Below are 26533 nucleotides of genomic sequence, written 5' to 3'. Positions count from 1 at the left end.
TTTTCTCTCCATTAGCAGCCAAGCTAACATTAGTTTCACCAAGCAGTGAATGCCTCACTTTTTCTTGCTTCATATATTGTAAAAACTTTGTTTCTAGAGCTAAAAATTTTCTTTAACATTTATTTTGTAACTTCAGCTCACCCTTGATTTTAGTCTTTCTGGCACGAATTTAAAGATTTGGAAAATTTGTTTTTCGTTCTTTCTAAATCTTCTCTTTGTCTGTACATTAAATTAAGTAACAGCCCAGAGACCGTTACTGAGGCCCACTTGTACCCTCTTCTCCCCTGTTGTACTGATTATTGTGATTTTATAGTTTGGGTTTCTATTTAATAGTTGGGTCTCTATTCTTAGAACTCACTTGAGTCATATTTTCATACCTTTACTTTTTCTGAGTTATTTTTAATAGTACTTTCTGAGAAGATAAAAATCTGTGATCCTATTTACCTGCAATTTTTTTATGGTCTCCACATTGAGAGGGTTACTTCTCTGAAGGAATTCCCGACTCCCAAATTTTTAAAACATATTATTCTTGTTGCTTCCTCTAACTTCAGTGAGATAAAATTTTCACCAAGGGAATCCTCTATATCAAATGCTCTGCTTTTAGTGAAACATCTTAAACTCAACAGCCCTGCATTTAGATTCTTAATTATATAAATCTCCACATATAAGAATTTCTGTCAGTTTTTCTTTTATATATTACATATTTTGTCAAAATCTATTATATATAATAGGGAAGTTTCTATGTAATAAATCTTCAAAGAAAAAGTAATTTTCTTATTTTCTTCCATCTGTGGGTTTGACAGGAGGAAGACAAAGGTGTGGGATAAGAGGTGTGGTGCTTCCTGTACACCCTTAACTCGTTATATAGGTCTGGGGATATGAGGAGAAAGAAAGAAGAGAAAAGAAAAGAAAAGAAAAGAAAAGAAAAGAAAAGAAAAGAAAAAAGAAAAGAAAGAAAAGAAAAGAAAAGAAAAATTTGTTCCCTGACTTCAAGATACTCATTAACTGAATCAGAAGGATTATGCTTTCAGTGAATGTGCCTTAAAGTACTTTTTAGTTACTTTCTGCTTTCCCAATTTGTACATTTCCTGTTACTTCCTTTGATAAGAGTGGCCTTTAATATTTCAAAATTTTCTTCATCAAAATTCTTCCATTTTCTCCATTTAGAATTCTGTCATTTTCATATCCATCATGCTCATGACCAATTAATATGAAAAGATGGGTCATTATAAGCATATCTGTAAGACTGGCATTCAAATTTAAACAGGCCTTGTTTAGGCTTCAGAATGCCATACTTTAACCATTGCCTTCTCCTTAATTCCATTCAAACCCACAAATGTTCATGAAGAAGCAAAGCAGCGTGGTAGGTGTGATGAGGAAGCAAAGATAGACGTGTACTCCATTGGATTTTACGATACCAGGTCCTGGAGGAGCCCTAGTCTCCAAGAACCTAAAGCCTAGTAGGGAACACTAAGTTCTGTGGGCAATGGTCCTGGTGAATATATGCTGCTCCTTACAATGATAATAAGGATGAAGAAGTAGTTGGATAAATAGTAATTCATCTGAAAAAATCCAAAGCTGACTAAAGATAGGGAAAATGTGGAGATGTCTTTCAAAAGAAGTCGTTTTACAAAATGACCTTAATATCCAGTGTTATTGGGGATGAAGTAGTTCTCATAGGGTTATATTTCCAAACTGCTCAAACTCAGAATCTCTAAGCACTAAAACATTTTTGATATTAAACATTTTGAAGGAACAGCTTTTTAAAATATGTATTTTTCTGACTTCTGAAATTGGCCATTACTTTAGTCTTTGTTGCTATCTCAGAGTTATTGTTTAAATACTAATAAATCATAGTATACTACGATTATACCCTCGGAGCTCTTTTATGACACAGAGTTGTTTTTATAGGAAAAGTCCTACGTTGATAGGATATTTGAATTAGTACCTCTGATTAATTTATTTTTTTCCTGTCTCCTGCTTTGCTAGAAAGTGCTCCTTATGGCTTCCGTCTGTTGTCGATGTGCCTGCCTTGGTAACACCCCATTCAAACTGACGCATTGAGATTTCCAGTGCAAAGGAAATAAAACTAAATAAAACAAAATCTGATAGCATTTTCCTTAACAAAAAAGAAAATAGGCTCCAGATGAGTATTTAAAGGACATCCTTATGAGTAAACTGCAGGGACTTGATGTTCTCTATTTTGCTGCTCAGAGATTTTATGTATTTTCAAATTCTTTGTTGTATTCTGAATAGCGAAGGTTTCAGTTACATCCCATCTGATTTGGATAGGACTATACAGCACTACAGTATCTTTACATTTCCAAATAGTTTTTTGATGAATATCTTCAAACTGGAGAATAATCTTTAAAAGAAGAATAAATGTCTATGTCCTTGTTACGCCAGAAAAGTCAAGCAAATTTAATAATTTGGAATTTGGCATTAAGGAATGTCAGTTGCAAATTCTACCATGGCAAATGCTATAGATCTACTTGCTGAGAAGGAAATAACCTTTACTTATTATATTTTTATCAAACGAGTATATATTTTGCTGTAATGAGGTCAAAAAGATCAAAGACACAAATTCTTAGCACTCCTGCATCAGACTTAGTAAATTTCTAGAGGAAGAGAATAGTTCAGAAAATGCAAACATGTATCACTCTGAATCTAATGCAACTCAAAGAGCTCTCTCTATAATTGGCCAGTGAAGCACTCGAGAGAAATACTGCAGCATTTAGAATATACCTCCATATTCTGAGCAAATGGATCCTTTGGATCACACAATGTTGAAGATATTCGATGGTTGCCACGGAAACATCGCTGACTTATGTTCTGGGGGACTGGAAATGTCTGCCGGATGATTGTTAACCTTCCAATTGACCTTCTTACAAGTTCCTGAACATCCACATCATTTATTTCCTATAAGATAAGAAATGGAAGAATTTGAAATGCTTTAATACAGTAACAGAAACACAAAACTATTAATGAGTTGTTATTTGTAAATGCTAAGGAATTTGTTACTGTAATGCATTTGCTTAGTGCTTAGGACACATCCAGCTGAAAACAATACGTGTTCATTAAAATGATCAACTCATTTGTAAGTGTTGTTTGTGCTTTAAATTATATAATTAATGTCTAAATAATTCTAAATGGAGCAATTGCCTTAAATGCACCTTATTTACAGTAATTTTCTGATGTATTATGTTAACCATTTTAGGAAAATATTTGTCTAAACATTGAAAAAGGTCATAAAATAAGTGGATTTCAAGGTACTTTGGGTACCCAGAAGATAGTTGCAGTATAAGAGGGATATATATTGTTCTTAGCAATGAGAAATGGGGTTTTTAAATAAAGCAAGTAAAGAAAGCAAGAGGACATTTAAAAAAAAATGTTTCCCAATTAATTCTTAGAACTGGTATTAACTCATACATTTCTCTTGGTAAAGAACAGATTAAACAAAGTGTTCATAAAGATGAAACTTTTTATTATACAATGTGAACCAGGATAGATGGATGAAAAAACCCAATGTTCTTTATCCAAATTGATGTTATCTTGCATATGAGTATTTGCCAAACTCAAAGATCATATTTTCTACTTCCTTTCCCCCCCACCTCCCAACTCCAGACTTAAATTTTAAGACTTGGCTCAATCATGGATGTAGAAGTAATAAAAATGAAATAATATTTTTATAATATAACATCTTTTCTAACTGGAATTAGTCAGAACGGAAATGATCAGAATAAATTTTAGTTTTAAGGTAGTCTTTACTAAAGCAGTTTGTGCTTCATGGTGTCCATTTGGAATGCTTTAAACCAACAAAGCCTTTGCAATTAACATGTTATTGGTTTCAATAGATTCTTATGGCAGCAGAAATAAAAGATTTGACACAAGATAAATTTTGGACTGCAGTGAGAATTTCTCGGTTTTCATTGAAGAATTATTACAGAACAATGAAGACGAAAAAGACTATTTACAGGTGCAAATTCCTTTCTAGATTAATTCCATATTATTCTTATTTAAAGCATATATTAGTTTAAAAATTCATTTTTTATTTTTGATCTTTACAAAATAGAGATTTTCTGAAAATAAAATAACACCTGCAATCAGCTGTATCCAGTATAATATCCTGGATTTCTCGTCAATTAATCCTTAATGTACCATAAAAAAATGATTTTTCTCATTTAAAATGCTGTCTTTTTCCTTTAGGTTACATCCTTTCAGTAGCCACCGGAAACACTATGTGGCAAAAAGCAGGTCACTTTTTAATTCTCTATCATCTACTCATAAAGCAGAACTAAACAGTGTCTCATCAACTCCATTTTAAGCCTGAAATTTAACCAGAGATCTTTTAAAAGTAATTAATATTGCTTTTCAGTGACTTTACTTTTTTTTTAATTCCATGTTGTGCAGACAGGAATTTTCATTTAAAAGGCAGTGAGAGATTCTACCACTTTTTTCATAATGTTAACTAAGTTTTGTTATATATGTGGTCTTTTTTTACTTTAGTAATACTAAGATAAAGCAACATTTTGTCAAATAGCACTATTTCTACCTGCCACACCCATGATGAACTACAAATCAGCATGTTAGTATAGAAACTTCCATTAACTCTAATATTAACTCTAATATTTTTGACACAATATTAAGATTCTGATTCAGATACTATGATTCTTTATAAATAAAGAATCAGAGAAATTCCAAGGTCTTCATTCAAAATATTGTTTTTTTTTTCATTTGCCCATCTCACAAAATTATTAAGTATCTGACCCGAAAGGAAACTGATTCATTTAGATTTAGGATGTGCAACAGAATTAATTACAAGTAGCAATAGTCACACAGGAAAAAGAATAAAGCGACCCATCTCCTCAAAAGTAACTATGGCAATTACAAAATGATTCAGAAAATAGAAAAAAGTGTTAGCCTTTTTTTTTTTTTTTTGGCTGAGTTTATACTTGTTGGCTATAATGGTGGCATTACTTTCGCCTCCAGGAATGTTCCAGTAATTACTTATTTTCTACATATTTACAAGTAGTTTTTATTATGGTGTGATTATTAATTTAACAGTTTACATCTGTATATTATTTATAGGTTGGTATTGATATATTGCAAAACAAATTGAGAATATTATAATTTTAATTTCAACCAGAATTATATAAGTTTAAAACTAAAAGCCAGCTAATTTACCTAGCCAACAAGGCAGCCTTTTGACTAATTTCTAATACTCCTTATTCACGATATGAATTTATCAATGTCATCAGAAGAAACACTCTCTAAAGTAATTGTACAAGAAATCCACATTTCCTTATGGGAATTGTTTAGATTAATATTCATGAATGATAGAAATTAAAATTATAAATATATATTATTCTAGTATTTAACACCCCGATGATTCTATAAGGAATAATAAAGTAACCTATCATCAGCCAAAGTCTTTAAGTGGACTATTTTCAAGCCCACAAAAAGGGATAGTTACCTTTTATAGGTTTCGAAAGCTGAAGTTCTCAGGAGTCTAAGCAACTAAACTATATCTGAGGAAATGTCAATTTAAATTGAATATATTTTGCCTATTATTATTTTGTGATGGGAAAAGGAAGTAGTTTTCTGGGAGGAAAGAATCTGCCATTCTGAATGAAGTTAACAGACAGTTTGTCTCAAAAAATTCACTTGCAGTTTTAGTTTTGACACCTGATCTCAAAAATAGTTCGATAGTGATATGAAAACTTGATTAGGCAGCTATTTTATATTTACAGAACTTTACTTCTGCATTTCAAAAGGTGCATTTCAAGATTGGCAGATGCAATGTTATGTAAACACTGCAAGTCAAATGAATACTTCATCTATTAAGATACGCTTTTAAATGAAAAAAAAATCCACCAGTAAACTTCTATAATAAAATATGAAACTACTGTATAATCTATTAGAATCTATATTGTTCTAAGACTCCGAACTTTAAAAAAATGTATAAACCACCAGATTTTAAAAAATAACCACATAAAGAACCAGTTCAAACACTCACTGTCCCAAACCCCCAGTATCACCAAATTACGCTAATCTCTATAAAGATATACAGAAATTTTCTGAGTTTTAAAGAATTTAAGAGGCTAAATAACAAAACTGTTTGTCCTTTCTGCATTCTTTATATGAATGAGTATATTTGTGAAATAAGAATTAATAATGCAATAAAAATGAAAAAAAAGTTTTATTGTACCTAACTTTTCTCTATACTTCTTTAGAAGTAAGGCATACAGTCTTTATTTTTTCCAAAAAATAATTTATATAGATAATCAAAATTTACTAATAATCAAGTCAAAATATTCAAGAAAATATTCCTTTTCACTTTGTCATAATAGTTTAGTACAAGGTGAACCCTGAACTGTGTAAGAGAGAAGGAAGAAGAAAACTAAAATACCTGGTGAGGATACAGCTCCATCCAGAAACAGCCACTTCCCAGAACAAATCTTTTAGGAGAACTGAATCACTCCCAAATCTTTGTAGTGTATCAGCTTACGTTTAAATTAATGAATTCCGGGGAAGCAAAGACTCTCAAAATCCATTAGGTCAGATGCCAATCTACACTATATAAACAATTTCGGAGAAGAGATCCTCTCTTCTTTTCCTTTATTTATTTATTTTTTAAATCTCTTAGCATCTAACAAAGTTTCTGGCTCATAGCAGGTATTCACTAAATGTGGACAAATTTAAAAGTGAATGAATAAAAATAAGAAAAGTAAAAATAAAAAAATAAAAAATAATGCTACAATAAACATATGGGTGCATAAAAAAAATGAATGAATAAATAAACAAATGGCAGGACTTTACCAAATTATCTTCAAAAGATAGATACCTGAAATTTTAAGTGTAGAAATGGGGATGCTTTCATAACTTCAACACTATCAAATAAACCAGATTTTAGTAATGCCATTAAGCAGTGTACTATGTAGCGTAGTTTGAAAAGATTATGCTTTTTTTTTTTTTAATTTTATTTATTTATTCGACAGAGATAGAGACAGCCAGCGAGAGAGGGAACACAAGCAGGGGGAGTGGGAGAGGAAGAAGCAGGCTCATAGCGGAGGAGCCTGATGTGGGGCTCGATCCCATAACGCCGGGATCACGCCCTGAGCTGAAGGCAGATGCCCAACCGCTGTGCCACCCAGGTGCCCCTGAAAAGATTATGCTTTTTGTTGTTTCTGCTAATGTTTATATTCTTCATGCTTTAGCAAAGATGATCCTTGGATGCTTCCACAAAGTTTAACATTAATGTGAAATAATTACACAAACATAATGTTGAAATATGGAACAAAACCAACTGTAGGCTATATACCAGCAGGAAATGCAGCAGCATGGCAACTTTCTGCTTGAGAGATTAGTAGTGAGCAGTTCAATTAATCACTAAACTAGGAAAAATGAACAACATCCTTTACACATCTAGTCTTTTTTAATCTAAACAGCAACTTCTCCTTAACTGCGATACTCAATTGCAGCGATTAACTTAAATTATTTAAACGAGAAGGGCACCAAAGGTCAGGTTCAGTATTATCAGAGAATGGAGGGTGCTTATAGCATGATGCTTCTTACATCTCTAAATAGTGCATATCTTTCTATCCCAATTTTTAACTTTTGTAAAACTTAAATAAAGTGCTAGGCCATCTGCTTCACGACCCTGAGGGGATGACAATACTTATATGGAAAGGCTGTTCTGAGCTGGATTCACTGATTGCAGGGGGAAGATAAATACCATTACCAACTACTAACATATGATTGATTACACCATATGAGTTGGCACAGCCTCTGTTATTATAGCACACTTAATGCAAATGAAAAAAATATATTGTTTTCAAGTTTGTACATCAATTTGTATCATGATGCACGATGCCAACTTTGATTTATAGTACCTCTCAAAAAAACTATTGGTGCGACAGATTAAATAAATGTTTGCAGCCCATTTTAAAATTAGCAACAAAATAGTAGCTCTGCAACCAAACTAGACAGATTCATGTTTTCCCTGTTCAGTCAAATGGGCATTTGCATAGTGTTAGATTTTTGCTGTTGTTGTTACTACTTTTATAGTTTGTTAACTTCTTAGAAAATTTGAGAAATCTATGTTTCTTCTTTTATGGAAACTAGGATAAATTTGATTCGTTCATTATAAATTTGTACAAACAACTCATAAATGAAGTAAAGATAGTGAGAGTCAAGTTTCCGAAGGCATATTTCAGAGAAAATGAGGTAACCAAATGGAATCATTTAGAAGAATGTTGACTGCAGATATATGGATAATGATTTTTTTCTTAGGAATGGAAATACAGAAAACATGTTTGAACCTAGTTTAGATAAAAATAATAAGAAATATAAATTGTAGGCTGTGAACATCAGATTTTTCAGAAGCTAGGTAGTACTGACCTGCCCAAAAGAAATGACAGCTCTGCTGAAGGACTAGTAAGAAGGGCTGCATGTAAAAAGGACACAAGGGTTTCAGTAATGGTAAAGGTGAAGTTATAAATAGTTATGACAGCTTACAGTAGAAAATCCAAGTGTGAAGGAGGAAAAAAAGAATTGTGGTTTTCTATATACTTCTAACATTTAGTGAGTTATTCGCTGGTAAGATTGCTTTGTTTGTGTGGATTTTTATTTGCAAAATAGTGGCCCAAATTACTGAACATCCGTTTAAAGACAGCATTTTCCTTCTATTTTACGAAAGAAATTTAATTGTACATTTTAAAAGAGTCCTAATGTTTATAAAATCTGTACTAAAATAGAAAGTGTTATTATTTCCTTAATATTCGTCACTAATTAAATACATTCTAGTCTCCTCAGACTTCTGTATGATATGAAGGAGTGGTTTCTTCCACAGCACAAATAGACACACAAGCAGTAGATAGATGACCGCTGGTGTTCCAGGAGCTCTACTTGGGTTCACACTTCTAAGATTCAGGCATGTTTTTAGAAGATAAATTGGATATGGCACACACACACACACACACACACACACAAAAGTAATTCAGGAATCCCCTATGTAATATTATCAAAGAATAGAAGAGAATGGACATTTTCATTTAATGATTCTAAGTATTAATTGGTTTAGTTAATCCATTTCTCTAAGGAGGCAATAAATCACTTTTTCCTAGCTAGCTCTATTGATACAAACAAGTAAAATGACTCCAGCTTGCTTTTTACCAGGAAACCTGTGTAGTGTCTTCCCCAGCAGAACTTCAGTATACAATAAAAATGAAAAACTAAGAGGACTTTTTATTTCAAAGAATAGTAATCTAGAAAATAATTAACCTAAGGACAAAAATTAATGGTATAAATCATTTCCATAAGATTAAAATTGAGGTAGCAGAAATTTTAAAAATAATCTATAAGGAGAATTATGTTTAAAAAAAGTTTAGACTGGAAAAAAATGTTTTTAAACTTATTATCACCACATAATAGTTGTATAATATTTGTTTAATTTACTTGACTCACAGATGCCATGCTGAAAAATACAAATTAAAACATCTAATTTGAAGTTATCCTGAAATTTACTAAGATTTCCTTTTACTTTCTCTTTATCCTGATATTAGTCATTGTGGATAGAAAATAGAGAGGTATTAGAAAATTAGAAGGTATCAAAACTTCATAGAAAGCAGACCTCACACATACATATTATCGTCAGTGGGGATCTCAGAAAAATACATCTTAACTTGACATGAGAAATACAACAAAAAATCATGTAGCCCTAAAGTTGGGCAGGCCCAGAACTGGCTTATGAGATGTTTTGTGTCTTTACACTGAACTGGAAAGAACCATGAGAGAAAGTTCAAGATGGTGGCATAGACAAGATACAGAACCAATCTAAGTGTCCACCGATACACAAATGGATACACACACACACACACACACACACACACACACACACACATATTATGCAGCCATAAAAAAAGAATGGGCCTGTGCTATCTGCAGCAACATAGATGGACCCAGAGGGTATTATGCTAAGTGAAATATGTCAGACTGAGAAAAAACATATAATTTCACTCATATGTGGAATCTAAAAACAAAACACCAAAACAAACACCAAATAAATAAACAAACAAAAGGCAATATCAAACCTATAGAGAACAAACTGATGGTTGCAAGAGTGGGGTTTTGGGAAAATGGGCAAAATGGGTGAAGGGGAGGGGAAGATGCAGATTTCTAGTTATGGAATGAATAAGTCACAGGATTAAAAGGCACATCATGAGAAATATAGTCAATGATATTATAAAGTGCTGTATGATGACAAAAGATAGCTAGACTTGAGGTGAGCATAACATAATACTTGTTGAGTCACTATATCATACACCTGAAACTAATGTAACATTGTGCCTCAACCAAGTTTAAATGAATAAATAGGTAGGTGGTATAGGAATATCTTGAATTCACCTTCTCATTTGGACACACCGAATCAACAGCTGCATATGGAACAATCCCTCTGACAAAGTACTGGAAATCAGCTGAGCAGTTCCTCCACGACCAAAAATAAAAGAGCCACATCAAGATGGGTAGGAGAGGCAGAGACGTGGTCTTGCCAAAAATCCCACCCCCAGCATGGTGACACACAGTTGAGAGGGATTTCACAAATACAGAGCTTCTCCCTGAGAAGCAAGGGGTTTACATCCCACCACAGGCATCCCAAACCTTAGGACCTACAATGGAGAGATAAGCTCTCCAAGTGTCTGGCTTTGAAAGCCGATGGAGCTTACATCTAGGAGACCCAAAGGGCTGTAGGGAACTGAGGTTCAATTTTTAAAGGGCTTGCACACAAACTCATTCACCTCAGGACCCAGTGCAAAAGCAGCAGTTTGAAAACCACCTAGAGTATATATGAAAGAAATTCATTTGTTAATCTTAATGCATCTGCCAGAGGGGCAGGGATCTGTTGGCCTCTCTATGGGAATGAAGGTGCTGGTGGGCACCATATTTGCACTGTCACTCTACCTTGCTAGTGTTGACAGATGTGCCCCAGCCCTCTACTCTCCTGTGGTCCCATTAAAGCAGGCAGGAAAGCCCTAGCTTCACACTCTCCCATGGCCCTGTAAAATCCAGCAAACACACACTGTCCACACATGAGACAACCCTTGAGCAATTGGCTCTGGGGTCCAGGGTGGCTTGCGTTTCTGGGATCCACGGGATTGAAACAATCAGAGAGACAGTTCTTGGCAGGCTACCATCCCCAGGCCACAGCACAGAAAGCAGATTGAAACATCTATATCTTCCAAAAACAAAAACATAAATAAAAACAAAAAGAAAACACAAAAACAGAAACAAAACTATTTTTCTTATCCTGGAATTTCAGCCAGAAGGGCAGGCTTCAAGATTGTCACACACCCAGAGGCTACATGGGCCAGAAGTTGCCATCTTTGTGCTCACCCTTGCCTCACTACAGCTTGCCAGGACCTTCAAAAAGGGAGCTTATACACTTGTCTGGACCCCAATTTTTACAACTGTCAGCAAGGGAGCACCTTTATATGGACTGGTCTGGAGGTCAACAGGGTTTACAATATATATTTGCATCCTTTTAAAATTGGTGCCTGAGCATCTGGCTTCCAATCAGCATGAAACTAGGTGCCAACTGGGATCCCTCCCTTTGGAATACTGCCAGAGTTTGACACAACTTCAACAATTGGGACTGATCAAGAATAAATCTGGTTTCTTAGACATTCACAAAGGTTTCGGAGACAACCAAAAGCTAGGGCAAGGTTGAATGAAGTTTCATCTTCTACACAAAGCAACTCATTCAAGACTGGGAGAGAAAGCTATTTTTCCCAATACATAGTAACAAGCATAGTCAAGCAAAAGGAAGAAACAGAGGAATATGTTCCAAACAAAAGAATACCATAAAACCCCAGAAAAAAAAAAAAAAACCTTAATGAAATAGAGATATTGATAAAGAGAAACTTGATAAAGAGTTCAAAGTAATAGTCATAAAGATGCTCACCAAACTCAGAAGATGAATAGTCACATCATCACTAGAAGAAGGGTCCCAAGATGGCAGAGGAGCAGGAGACCTAAAGTTCGTCTGGTCCCAGGAATTCAGCTAGAGAGCTACCAAACCATTCTGCATACCTATGAACGCAACTGGAGAACGAAGAAAAGAGTAGCAGAAACTCCATGAACAGAAAAGCGACCACTTTCTGCAAGGAGAGGAAAAGATGGCGGAGGAGTAGGAGACTCTTTCTCAACTGGTCCTGAGTCGAGCTGGATAGGTACCAGACCATCCTGAACATCCATGGAATCAGCCTGAGATGCAGGAAGATACATCTGGATCTCTACAAACGAACATCTCCAGCGCTGAATACTGAGGTACAAAACAGGGAGCCGTGAATCCGCGCACAGATATCGGAAGATAAATGGAAGGGGGAGGGAGCAGACGCACTCGGGCGCCGGGAAGCAGTAGCCACTTGCACTGGGGAGCGGGCCGGACTCGCGGACCAGCACCCGCGAGAAAGCTGACTGAGACGGTGAGCCCGGGAACGCATGCGACCAGACTGAAAACCAGAGCTCTGGAGCACACACTCAAACTAGACTGAAACTGAGAGCTCGGGAGCGTGCGCAACCAGACTGGAGCCCTAGAGTGCTCACTGGAACCGGACTGATACCGGGAGCTCAGGAGCGCAGGCGCAACCAGACTGAAAACCAGCTCTCTGGAGTGCACGTGAACCATATTGAACAGGGAGCTCGGGAGCGTGCACGGGAACCGGGGGCTGCTGGTGGTGTTAGAAGCACAAAGGACAGAGACGTGCCAGCCCTGGAAGTGAGGGCTGGGACACCGGCTGTGGGGCACACATCCTGGGACACTGCAGGATTTTTAGCAGCACCGGCAGAAACAGAGTTAAAGTGGCCAAGAGAGCTCAGTGGAGAGCGGACTGCGATCTCTCTGTTCTGAGACAGAGGCTAGGATTCGGCCACTGCTGCTCTGACTCTCAGAAGAAGCACAGAAAACAGCCAGGGAAAGCCGCCAGAGTACAAAAGACCAGAAATACCGGCTCATATTATGCCCATCCCCATGCCCCCTCACAGGGGAGGGGGCAACTCTACCCAAACAGCGTTGCCTGTATATCAGCGTGGCAGACCCCTCCCCCAGAAGGCAGGCTGAAAAATCAAGAAGCCCACATCCCTAAGGTCTCTATAAAACAAGAGCACACTGCCTGGGTACTGGTCAATAATTTGGGCTCTGGGCATCTCCACAATCTCTCCTCATCAGAATGACGAGGAGGAGAAATCCCCCCCCAGCAAAGAAAAGATGAGTCTGTGGCCTCAGCCACAGAATTGATGGATATGGATATAACCAAATTGTCAGAAATGGAGTTCAGAGTAACAATGGTCAAGATGTTGTGTAGGCTTGAAAAAACTATTAATGAAAATATTAACGAGAATATAGAATCTCTAAGGGCAGAAATGAGAGCAAGTCTGGCAGAAATTAAAAAAGCTATGAATCAAATGCAGTCTAAACTAGACACTCTGAAAGCCAAGGTAAATGAGGCAGAAGAATAAATTAGTGAATTGGAGGATGGGATGGTAGAAGAGAAAGTTAAAACAGAAACTTCCCTCAAAAAAATCCAATCTCAAGAATGTAGATTACGGGAGATAACTGACTCAATGAAACGTTCCAATGTCAGAATCATTGGCATCCCTGAGGGGGTGGAAAAGAGAGAGGTCTAGTAGAGATATTTGAACAAACTGTAGCTGAGAACTTCCCTAATCTGGCAAAGGAAACAAGCATTCATGTCCAAGAAGCAGAGAGGACCCCTCCCAAGGTCAATGAGAACAGACCTACACCACGTCACATCATAGTGCAAATCGCAAATATTAGATCCAAGGATACAGTATTGAAAGCAGCCAGGGGGAAGAAAATCCTTACGTACAGAGGCAAAAATATCAGAATAATGTCAGACCTGTCTACAGAGACCTGGCAGGCTAGGAAGGGTTGGCAGGGTATTTTCAAAGCTCTATCTGAGAAGAACATGCAGTCAAGGATCCTTTATCCAGCAAGGCTGTCATTCAGAATTGATGGAGAGATAAGGACCTTCCAGGATCGGCAGAAACTCAAGGAATTCGTAACCACCAAACCAGCTCTACATGAGATATTGGGGGGTGCTATAAAAGTAAAAAGGCCCCACGAGTGATACAGAACAGAAATTTACAATCTATAGAAACAAAGACTTCACAGGAAGCATGACATCATTAAAATCATATCTCTCAATAATCACTCTCAATGTGAATGGCCTAAATGCTCCCATAAAACACCACAGGGTTGCAGATTGGATAAAAAGACATGACCCATCCATTTGCTGTCTACAAGAGACTCATCATGAACCTAAAGATACATCCAGACTCAAAGTGAAGGGATGGGAAACCATTTTTCATGCCAATGGACCTCAAAAGAAAGCTGGGGTAGCAATTCTCATATCAGACAGATTAGATTTTAAACTAAAGACTGTAGTTAGAGATACAGAAGGACACTATATTATTCTTAAAGGATGTATCCAACAAGTGGATATGACAATTATAAATATCTATGCCCCCAACAGGGGAGCAGCTAGATACACAAGCCAACTCTTAACCAGAATAAAGAGACATAAAGATAGTAATACGTTAATTGTAGGGGACCTCAACACTCTGCTCTCAGCAATAGACAGATCACCTAAGCAGAAAATTAACAAAGAAACAAGAGCTTTGAATGACATACTGGACCAGATGGACCTCATAGATATATATAGAACACTACACCCCAGAACAACAGAATACTCATTCTTTTCGAATGCACATGGAACTTTCTCCAGAATAGACCATATACTGGGTCACAAAACTGGTCTCAACTGATACCAAAAGACTGAGATTATTCCCTGCATATTCTCAGACCACAATGCTTTGAAACTGGAACTCAATCACAAGGAAAAATTTGGAAGAAACTCAAACACTTGGAAACTAAGAACCATCCTGCTCAAGAATGATTGGGTAAACCAGGAAATTAAGAATCAGTTTAAACAATTTCTGGAGACCAATGAGAATGAAAACACATCGGTCCAAAACCTATGGGACACTGCAAAGGCAGTCCTAAGGGGAAAATACATAGCCATCCAAGCCTCACTCAAAAGAATAGAAAAACCTAAAATGCAGTTTTTATATTCTCACCTCAAGAAGCTGGAACAGAAGAACAGGCCTAACCCATGCACGAAAAGGCAGGTGATCAAGATTAGAGCAGAGATCAATAAATTAGAAACCAGGAGCACACTAGAGCAGATCAACAGAACTAGAAGCTGGTTCTTTGAAAGAATAAATAAGATCGATAAGCCACTGGCCAGACTTATTCAAAAGAATAAAGAAAGGACCCAAATTAATAAAATTATGAATGAAAGGGGAGAGATCATGACCAACACCAATGAAATAGGAAGGATCATCAGAAACTTTTATCAACAGCTTTATGCCAATAAGTTAAACAACCTGGAAGAAATGGATGCCTTCCTGGAAACCTATAAACTACCCAGACTGAAACAGGAAGAAATTGATTATTTAAACAAACTAATTATGAAGAGATTGAAGCAGTGATCAAAAACCTCCCCAAAAACAAGAGTCCAGGGCCTGTCGGATTCCCTGGGGAATTCTACCAAACATTCAAAGAAGAAATAATACCTATTCTCCTGAAGCTGTTTCAAAAAATAGAAACAGAAGGAAAACTACCAAACTCATTCTATGAAGCCAGTATTACCTTGACCCCAAACCAGGCAAAGACCCCATCAAAAAGGAGAATTACAGACCGATTTCCCTGATGAATATGGATGCCAAAATTCTCAACAAGATCCTACCTAATAGGATCCAACAGTGCATTAAAAGGATTATCCATTGAGACTAAGTGGGATTCATCCCTGGAATGCAAGGGTGGTTCAACATTCGCAAATCAATCAGTGTGATAGATCATATCAACAAGAAAAGAGTCAAGAACCATATGATCCTCTCAATTGATGCAGAAAAAGCATTTGACAAAATACAGCATCCTTTCCTGATTAAAACCCTTCAGAGTATAGGGATGGAGGGTACATTCCTCAGTTTCATAAAAACCATCTATGAAAAGCCTACAGCGAATATCATTCTCAATGGGGAAAAGCTGAAAGCCTCTCCTTTAAGATCAGGAACACGACAAGGATGCCCACTCTCACCATTATTATTCAACATAGTACTAGAAGTCCTTGCAACAGCAATCAGACAACAAAAATGGGTAAAAGGTATCCAAATCAGCAAAGAAGTCAAACTGTCTCTCTTTGCAGATGACATGATACTCTGTACAGAAAACCCAAAAGACTCCACCCCCAAACTACTAGAACTTATAGAGCTATTCAGTAATGTGGCAGGATACAAAACCAATGCTCAGAAATCAGTTGTATTTCTATACACGAATAATGAGACTGAAGAAAGAGAAATTAGGGAATCCATTCCATTTACAATAGCACCAAAAATCATATGTTATCTCGGAATTAACTTAACCAGAGACATAAAGGATCTATATTCTAGAAACTATAAATAATCACCAGCCTATCGCAACCCCCACCCCTCCCCTCTGAAGCCCTCAGTTTGTTTCCCAGAGTCCACAGTCTCTCATGGTTCATTCCTCCTTCCGTTCACCCCTCCTTCATTCTTCCTTTCCTTCTCCTACCGATCTTCCTATTTATTATGTTCCCTAAATGAGTGAAAACATATGATAATTGTCTTTCTCTGCTTGGCTTATTTCACTTAGCATAATCTCCTCCAGTCCCATCCATGTTGCAGCAAATGTTGTATAATCGTTCTTTCTGATGGCTGAGTAATATTCCATCGTATATGTGGACCACATCTTCTTAATCCAGTCATCTGTTCAAAGGCATCTCGGCTGCTTCCACAATTTAGCTATTGTGGACAATGCTGCTATGAACATTGGGCTGCATATGGCCCTTCTCTTCAGTACGTCTGTATCTTTGGGGTAAATACCCAGTAGTAAAATTGCTGGATCATAGGGTAGCTTAATTTTTAACTTTTTAAGGGACCTCCACACTGTTTCCAAAGTGGCTGTACCAACTTGCATTAGAATCTTACACCATGCACAAGAATTAACTTAAAATGGACTAAAGATTTGAATGTAAGACCTGAAACCATAAAGGTCCTATAAGAAAACAAGGTGGTTAAGCTTTTAGACATAAAAGTCTTGGCCATGACTTTTTGGATTTGACTCCAAAGGCTAGGGCAACAAAAGCAAAAAATAAACAAGTTAGGACTACTTCAAACTAAAAACAAAACAAACAAAACGTCTGCACAGTGAAGGAAACCATCAATAAAATGAAAAAGCAACCTTTTGAATGGGAGGAGGTATTTGCCAATCATATATCTGATAAGGGGTTAATATCCAAAATATGTAAAGAGGGGCACCTGGGTGGCTCAGTCAGTTAAGTGTCAGATTCTTGCTTTCAGCTCAGGTCATGATATCTCATGGGTCATGAGATGGAGCCCTATGTCAGTCTCCACACTCAGTGGGGAGTCTGCTTGAAGATTCTCTCCCTCTGCCCCTCCCCCCACTCGTGCTCCTTATCTCTCTCTAACGTAAATAAATGAATCTTGAAACAAAAACCCCGAAAATATATAAAGAACTAATACATCTCAATAGCAAAAACAAACAAACAAACAAACAAACAAAAAAACTAAAAATGGGCAGAGGATCTGAACATTTTTTTTTCCACAGCAGACATATAGATGGCCAACAAGCACATGATAAAATGCTCATTATCATTAATCATCAGTGAAATGCAAATCAAAATCACAATGAGAGACCACCTCACACCTGTTAGAATGGATATGATCAAGAAGATAAGAAATGATAAGTACTGGGGAGGATGTGGAGAAAAGGGAAACTTTGTACAGTGTTCGTAGGAATGTATATTGGTACAGCCTCTATGGAAAACAGTATGGTGTTTCCTCAAAAAATTAAAAAAAAAATACCATATGATCCAAAAATTCTTTTCCTGGGTGTGTATTCAACGAAAACAAAATCACTAATTCAAAAAAGTATAAGCACCCCTCCCATTTTATTGCAGCATTATTTACAGTAGTCAAAATATAGAAACAACCTACGTGTCCATCAATGGATATATGGACAGACACACAGACACACACACACACACACACACACACACACACGGAATGGAATACTACTCAGCTTTAAAAGAGATTGAAATCTTGCCATTCACAACAACATGAATAAACCGTAAGGGTATTACGCTAAGTGAAGTAAGACAGAGAAAGACAAACGCCTTATGATTTCACTTCCATGCGGAATCTTAAAAACAAAAGAAATGAACAAACAAAACCAAGAAAAACTAATAGATGCAGAGAACATATTGGTGGGTGCCAGAGGATTAAGATGGGGGAAATGGGTGAAGGGGATTAAGAAATACAAACTTCTAGTTATTAAATAAATAAATCATGGGGGTGTAATGTACAGCATGGTGACTACAGTCAGTAATATTGTATTGCATATCTGAAAGCTGCTAAGAGAATATTCTTAAAAGTTCTCTTCACAAGAAAAAAAGACTAACTTTGTATGGCTACATATGATAACTAATTGTGGTGATCATTTTTAAGTGTATACATATATATGTAAATATATATATATATATATATATACACACACACACACATATAATCTTTGTGTTACACACCTAAAACTAATATTGTGTAATATGTTAATTATTTCTAAAAAAAAGAATGGTGCTAAAATTCTATCAATGTGTAGAAGACACAACTTGAAGACACAATTTTTATTTTTCTGTGTAAAATCATTTACCCTCTATGAAACTCATTCCCTCAAAGCTACATAGAATGTTTAGTACTCAACACATTAACATGTGAGAAACTGCTCTGTGAACTTTAATATAATCATTATTGTAGTAGCATTTATTGAATATCTTTTGTCAGCATGTTAAGAGTATTTGGTAATATCTCATTTAATTTTTATAATGAGTTTATAAAGTAAATGTTATTATACTTACTGTACAAATGACACAGGGTGATTATACTATACATTCATAGTAACACAACTAACAGATAAATAATACATTCTTTCTATTCATAACTAATAGATATGATACGAATACTAGGTCTTGTTGAGGACAAATTCGTATGATCTCATTATTTGTCTGTGACTGACTGCTCATTGTCCTTTCCAATTCCAGCTGGCAGGTGCCAATGGAATGATCTATTTCAGAGTTCTTATATTGTAATATATCTGTAATCTTATGTATTGTCTTTACAAAAATCAATAAACTTTCATAAGGCATTTGACAACTTGATGGATTTTCAAATAGTTGTATTTCATCATGAAAGGAAAAAATATCTATTCTTCTTTATTCATATTCATATGCTGAACTATTTAATCCTCGTGTAAGGGAGGTGGATATAAAAGTTCTAGAAACAACATTAAAATATAAATGGAACACAAGTACTCCACTGGGAGGAATTCACTTTGCTTACAAAGAAGGACTGTACTTTGTATAAAGATGATTTCCCGAAGTAGTCAGTGTATGCCAACGGAAAAGACTAAAAGATACTCAGTGGGAAGACAATCTCCATTTATTTTATTCATACTAAGCCATTTATAATTTTTTAAAACTCCTTATTCTATTTTTACTTAGCATCCAGTCAGGAAGCGGAAAGTTTACTTTGTGTTCTTTTTCCTCTTAGGATTCCAAGGCCATAGGAAATGTAGTGACTGACTAAAAGAAAACAGGACCCAGGATTGACAATAAGGTTTAGTTGGTGTTACCTCATTTATAATGATCCAGTGACAGTCAAAAGCAACCAAATTAGTCTCCACAACCTAGAACAGAAAACAAACCAGCTATCAGTCAGCATTAATAGTGAAAAACAAACCAAACCAAATGAATATACTTGAAAATGGCAAAAAACAAAACAAAACAAAACAAAACAAAAGAACAAGCCATATCACATGTTAGAAAGATCTTTGTTATTAAATTAAAGATGGAAAACTGTTAGCTGAACACCATAGAAGCATTTGTATTCGACATGCAGATGCACTGTAGACTTGATAATTAAGTTTGAAAATAAAATTCATCACAAGCCTAGAAAAACAGGTTTCAATTAAAAAAATAAATAATACCACATAGTGATTTAACTGGGAGTATGGTTCAAATCACATTTCCTATTCCAAATAAACTTTGATGGCTTTCTATTATCTAAGTACATATCCCTCCACAATCTGGCTCTAACTTAACATTCTTATCTTCTGCTCTTTCCCTGTGTATATGCTTGCTATTTTCTTAAAGTAAACTGCCCTGTGTTCTGAAACACTTTGTGCTGTGTTCTCGAAGAAGATCCAGTTGTAAAATTATTTAAATGTAAAAACTAAAAGCAATAAACATTATATTATCATTAAGTTATGGGTGGGTAACTTCAATAGCTTTTAGCTTGCTAACTACATAAACACAAACAATTCATGCAAAAGGAAAAGCAAACAATATATAGGTGGCAATCTTGACTAACTTTGAATAAATTGATTCTAAATGATTCTTGGCTTGGGCTAAAAAGTAAGCTGGGGAACACACACGTGTGTGGAGTGTGTGGGTGTGAGTGCATATAGTAGGGGTAGCTTTTGTATCACTTTCAGTTCTATCCAATCTTGTACATATTTTAAGGTATGTTCTTATGATTCATGCCATGGGGCATACAGGCATATAATAGTTGAGACTGTTTTGTAAAAGATTATTCTCATATTTTCAGCAATAATGCCCAAAGATTGGGTTTTAAGTGAAGATGCTTTCTAATAACTATCAAGGAGTGGTTATAATATGGTGATTGTGTTTTGCTGGTTATTCTTTGTCCCACTGAGAAATGACTGTTGAAAGATGCACTGAGTCATAAGAAATACAATTGGAAATATATGTCTTGTATGATATAATGTTTTCTGAAAGGATATAGTTACTTTCAGAATCTTTGTTTTTTCTTTTAATTTTGGTATAAATTTTGTACTATTTGAATATGTACCACATTGGTCCTATGAATTTACTGAAGTGTATAGCTAATACATTATCATAGAAGTGAAGATATGTTATTTATTTTTAAGTTATATCATTATTATCATTTTTTGAAATATATATATATTTTCCATTTATATGTGAAACAATGCAGAAAATATATCTCTGGCAGTTTTCAGTTTTAGAAATCACTTTATACCATTAATGACAGCACTTATTTCTAATTTAATGATTATGTTTCTTTAATAATCTTAGACAAATCATCACTAATTTATTAGCAATAAAAAGTGTTAGACAATAAGCAGGAACTCCATAAGAATTTAAAGAAATACAAAGCAGAGACTCTGATCTAAGGAAAGTAGTTCTCCAGGTAAAACAGAGAGAAATATATATATATTTTTAAAGCCCATGACTAAAAAAAGCATGACCAAAATACGGAAACATCAAGAATTCAAAGAGAAATGAAAGCCAAAATATAGATTGAAAGAACTACTGAAAGCAATTATCAGAGGTAAAGCGAGGAGATGACTTAGTTATGTTAAATTGTCTTCATTTCAATAATCTGTATCATTTGGACAGATTAGGCACCATTCGGGATCTAAGAACTCCTCATTAACCTGTGGACCTTTTAAGTGAAAAGTTGTCTTGTACAACAGCGCTTATGAGAGAGGCAGAAGGTAAAGGTTACAATGGTAACTTACTGATAATTTGTCTAGACCATTAGTCTTATTCATCTTTCACACTCTGACCTGAAATAAACTTTCAGGCAAAAGCATGAAACAGTAGAGAAGTACAGGCTCAGTCTTGTATTCAGTAGAGGAGAAGGGCAAGTATCTCATCAAGGCCACATTTTTTTTTTTTTTCCTAACCCTACCACCCTCCTCTGTTTAGGGTCAGCAGGGAGATTATTTTCTTTCACTCCTGTCTTTAATTTCACTCATGAGTATGAATACATAAGACATTTCATAGTATAATTTTGAAACAAGGAAAAAGACTATTAGAATATCACTGCAGATAAGGAAACAAATCATTTACTACAATAGCTTGAGTTCTTGGAACAGACCCTATTCTTCCCCTACTACCTGATGTGGTATTGTGCTAACCCAGAAATACTTGACACATTATATTTTGGGTCTACTTGTTAGAGTAATTTAGCCTATTTTATCTAATGTAATGCATTTTTATTAATCTTAGTTATGCAACTTTTACTAACCTTAATAAATTTTAATAAACAGCTCATGAGAGTAATTTTAAGTCCTGTAATTTTCTAAAGGCATGGTTTCAAAACCATGCAATATTTGTTGGCCTTTTCACAAATGTTGAATATTCAGGACTTTTTTTAAGAGCTCAGTATTCTTTGGGGAAGGAAAACAAATTATACCGGAAAGGTACTTAAGAAGGAAAAGGTAGACATGTCTGTCCCTTTAATTACATACCAAAATACGTATACACAACTCAAATCCATGTATTAAGGGGGCACCCTGTTATTAAGAAACTTTGAAATTTTTTTATTGCTATGTTGTACACAAAATGTTAATGCTTCCATTCATCATTTGAGGAGGAATATACTTTCCTTAGGTTTATGTTAACATCTTTATGCATAAACAATGAGCTGGCATGAGTTCTCTGATTTTTTAATAATTGAATGTTACTAAAAGTAAGTGTTGTGAAAAAGCCATCAATTAAAAAGGTAACTGATCTTTGTAATGGAAGGAGCATCTAGTAAGGGGCATAAAAAGACGACAGGCAGTTGAACAGCCTAGACTTTGGAAACCTGGCAGGCTTTGAGTTCTTTCACTTAAATGACTAGAATAGGTATATTGTACAGATAAAATAAAATCTACTACCATGCCTATACTAACGTACAGCGTGTGTGTTTGTGTCTATATGTATCTCCTTCAGAAAGGTAAAATTACAGCAGAGTTAAAAGAACGAAAGGAATTACAATGTGGTTTATGCTTTTCCACATATTATCACATTGAGCTAATCAACATTCTTAGGAGAGACACATATAAATAAAAAAGAAATTCACAGCTATCTGTGTGGATAACAAAAGCCAGCTAGATATTGTAAAGCCAAATCAATTCATCTGATAATTTTTCTATTTTTTATTAATATTAATCCCTTCCAGTCTCAGTCTCAGGGACTAGTGGCATTACTAACTTGAAGGACTGAATTACTTCAGGATAAAAGATTAAGAAGTGATTGTAAGACAGCCTAGAATTTTTTAAACCTTTATATTTATTTCCACAGTTACAGGAGAACTCAAAGAGGGAAAACTATTTCCTTTCCCCATCTTCCTTACCTAAGTATCTCATCTCCTCTTTCAGTAGTAAACATGTTTGAAGCCGTGAAAGGAATTGAGCAATTGATTGAGTTTTTTCCTTTTTTCACTGGGAACCTATTTTATGTCTGAGCACATCGTTGTTATAGTTGTGCGTTCTCATTCTGTGGATTCTTACAAATGTCTAGCAAGTTAGTAAACACTAATTGTATCTTTTAATCCAAAATTTCAAGGAATTTTAGATTGTTATGAAATACTGAGGATCCTAAAAATTAATAAATATTTTATTATCATAATGACAAGAAACACTCCTCAATAGTTCATTTTATGCTGGAGCTATTAAGTCAGCATTGAGCTTGGGCAAGTCAGCAAGGAAAAAACTACCCAATGCGGACTCCTGTATGTTTGGTTATCAGGATAATAGAAAGGAAATATGGATTTTCCTCGGTAATCTGCTCCTCTCCTACTTACCGCATGCTTCTCTCTTATCACTAGACACGTGTATATTAATCGTGTAAAGGAGCATGGCGCATGTGCATAGAGTTGCTTCAACACTGATACAAGGTAACATAGTTACAACAAATGAGACTAGCCCGCCTCCCAGGAAGCTGAGCTTATTTTAAGGGAATTGAGCAAAAAAGGGGGAAAAAATCAAGCCCTGTCAGGAAGACAAGCGATGAGTAAGGACAGACCATCTGTCACTGGCAGGAACTTTAGAACTTCTGAATCTTTAGAAAAGCCTGACAATTTATCACCATGTCTTCCATCATTTGTCCTCAGATCTTTAGATGTGCTAAATATAAGACAATCGGAAGCAAAGAAATTGCCAGAGCATGTATCTCACTGGTAATAAATGTGGAACAGTTTCTACGTGCACAGAGGACAATTTAATTGACTAAACAATAACAGCAACATGCTGTTTTTCACTCAACCTTGTGGCTTAACTAAATTAAACTTGTTCCCTTTGCAGGATGTACTAAGTATTACACGTCTATGCAAAGGGTTCCAGCGCTCTGTGCACCTGCAGCAGTGAGGATTTCAGGTGTTTACTTCCTATTCCTGTCTATTCCAAATCTCCAGGTGGAAACATGCCTGGGGAAGGACCCCAACAGTTATGCTGGAACAAGTGGCCGGAGAAATATTAAGAGCTACTCCTCTTCTGGCTTCACATCTACAGCAAGACTGTAGCTTATATCAGTATTTCTAGAACTATATTCTGTGGGATACTACTTCCACTAAAATTCATAAGCATTCTATACCAAGTAGATTTAGAAATGCTAGGTTAACCAAATTAATAGATGTCATTACTGCATCACTCCTCAAAGCTCTGAGCAGGTTAATATCAATATTGAAATTAATTAATATAAAATTCATATTAATATGAATAATATTTGGGGACATATGGCTTTAGACCTATGAGTGTGAGCTCTAAAGTAAATGAGTCAATGCCTCCGTTTTCTTACAGTGTGACTTTGAGCAAACTATCAACCGTATAAGCCTCAGTTTCCTCATTTGCAACTAGGATTAACACTAGTGCCTACATAAGAAAATCATAGCGAAGCTTAAATGCAACAATGGCAAACTCTCAGTAAGTACCAACTCTTCCGTTTTAATTTATATGCTTTATGGAATTCCAGGAGAAGGTAATTGGAATCTGGCATATTCCAAATTGATCTGACTGTGGGGAAACCAATTTTCCTCACTATAAATCCTATGGGATCAGTACTTTTGGGGAAATGTAGACTAGAATCAATGTTAATTTAGCCACACGTTCCTAAAAGTTCTAAAATTTTATGGAAGCACCACAAGGAATTTTCTAATTTTAAAATCATGGTCTTAAAATAATCCTACAGAGAGGGTGACTTAACAGAGGACATTTCCCATAAAACAATAAAAAATACAGAAACGAAAGTCAACTTACCATATTTTATGTAAAATTCAAATGCATACATAATAGTTTTGGCCAAATAGTGATACTTGTTCTTTTCTCCTTTTAATCTTTTTCTTCCCTTTCTAATTAAACAAAAAACTAAACGAAAACAAACCATTATACTCTCCTCCAATAAAGTATAAAAAGGGAATATGTTGTATATAAAGTTTATAGCATATAGTAGATACTTAGTAAGAGATCAATGGATTTACAGTCCAAACCCCACATCCAGTGTCCTGCGTATCATATATGATGAAACTGCACTACCACAAAATTCTGCTAAAAGAAATTCAATTAAATAATGTTCCGAAATGTGAAGTGAAAATACAAAACCCCAGTCTCCTTAAGGTACAGTCAACCTGGGATTCACTTCCATTGCTTTTTTTTTTTTTTTTTTTAAGATAGGTTGTTTTTCATTTTTCTTTTCACTAGAACCACCCAAACCACAGTACAGGGAGACACTGGAGTATTGTGTAGATTCCATTTTTAAATCCCAAATATATCCAGCAGATGGCATCAGTAAGCCCTAGAGCTGATACTGGGCAACACGAGGATATTCTGAAATGACTGTCTTGTTTGCATTTCCCCTTGAGCTCAGCATGGGTCCACAACTCTCTTCCGTTCTTATCCAAGCAGCTACTATCTGCCATCCCACTCTGTGCCTTTTGCTTTAGAATCTCTGCTCTGATCTTCCAGCTGGAAGACCACAAATACACTTTCATCCAAATCCTCTTGCCATTACTGCCAAAGTTATTTCATAAACGGATATGCTAGAATTATTGTTACTGCTGTGCAGTTGGGTCTTCCCACACCCCCCAGGAGATGGAAATATGCCACCGCTGAGATCTGGCCAAAAGTATGCTACCTGCTATGCTTCTTAATATGGAAAGATGGACACTAACACGCACATACACACACATACACAGTAGAGAATCTGCGTTCATCCTAGGACATAGACCCACCTTCCTGTGTCCTAGATTACTGAACAGAGATTGAACAACGATTAAAAATCAATTCATGATTTCAATACTTTGACTGAAGAGGATATAAAGAAGGATTTGACAATTATTTCCAGTGCAGGGGACAACTGTATAACTGTTCGAATTCTTTCTAAATTTTTGTTTGCATTGGGTTTTGTTTAAATGTTCTGCTGTGGTGATTAAAGAGTACTTATCCCAAAACAATTAGGAAAAGTAGCGGTTGTTGAGAGACTATTAGTCCTTTGTCATGCCTGTTTCACTACATTCTAACATGGTAACCTTTGGTGCAAAAAGGGAATTACAT

General features: G+C 35.6%; 1 protein-coding gene across 2 annotated transcripts in view; it reads right to left on the bottom strand.

Annotated features, from left to right (window-relative positions):
- GRID2 (glutamate ionotropic receptor delta type subunit 2) overlaps positions 1-26533 on the bottom strand; it is a 1362985-nt gene that overhangs the window by 500481 nt on the left and 835971 nt on the right. For both annotated transcript variants that reach the window (XM_048212019.2, XM_057309689.1), the window contains exons 5-6: positions 19808-19861; positions 2746-2919 (exon numbers count right to left, since the gene is read on the bottom strand). In XM_048212019.2, coding sequence (XP_048067976.1) covers positions 2746-2919; positions 19808-19861 — 228 coding nt within the window. The remainder of the gene's footprint in view (positions 1-2745; positions 2920-19807; positions 19862-26533) is intronic.

This window comes from Ursus arctos, unplaced genomic scaffold (assembly GCF_023065955.2).
Source record: "Ursus arctos isolate Adak ecotype North America unplaced genomic scaffold, UrsArc2.0 scaffold_9, whole genome shotgun sequence".
In the NCBI taxonomy this organism is placed as follows: Eukaryota; Metazoa; Chordata; class Mammalia; order Carnivora; family Ursidae; genus Ursus; species Ursus arctos.
This window is presented reverse-complemented; position numbering and strand designations above follow the sequence as displayed.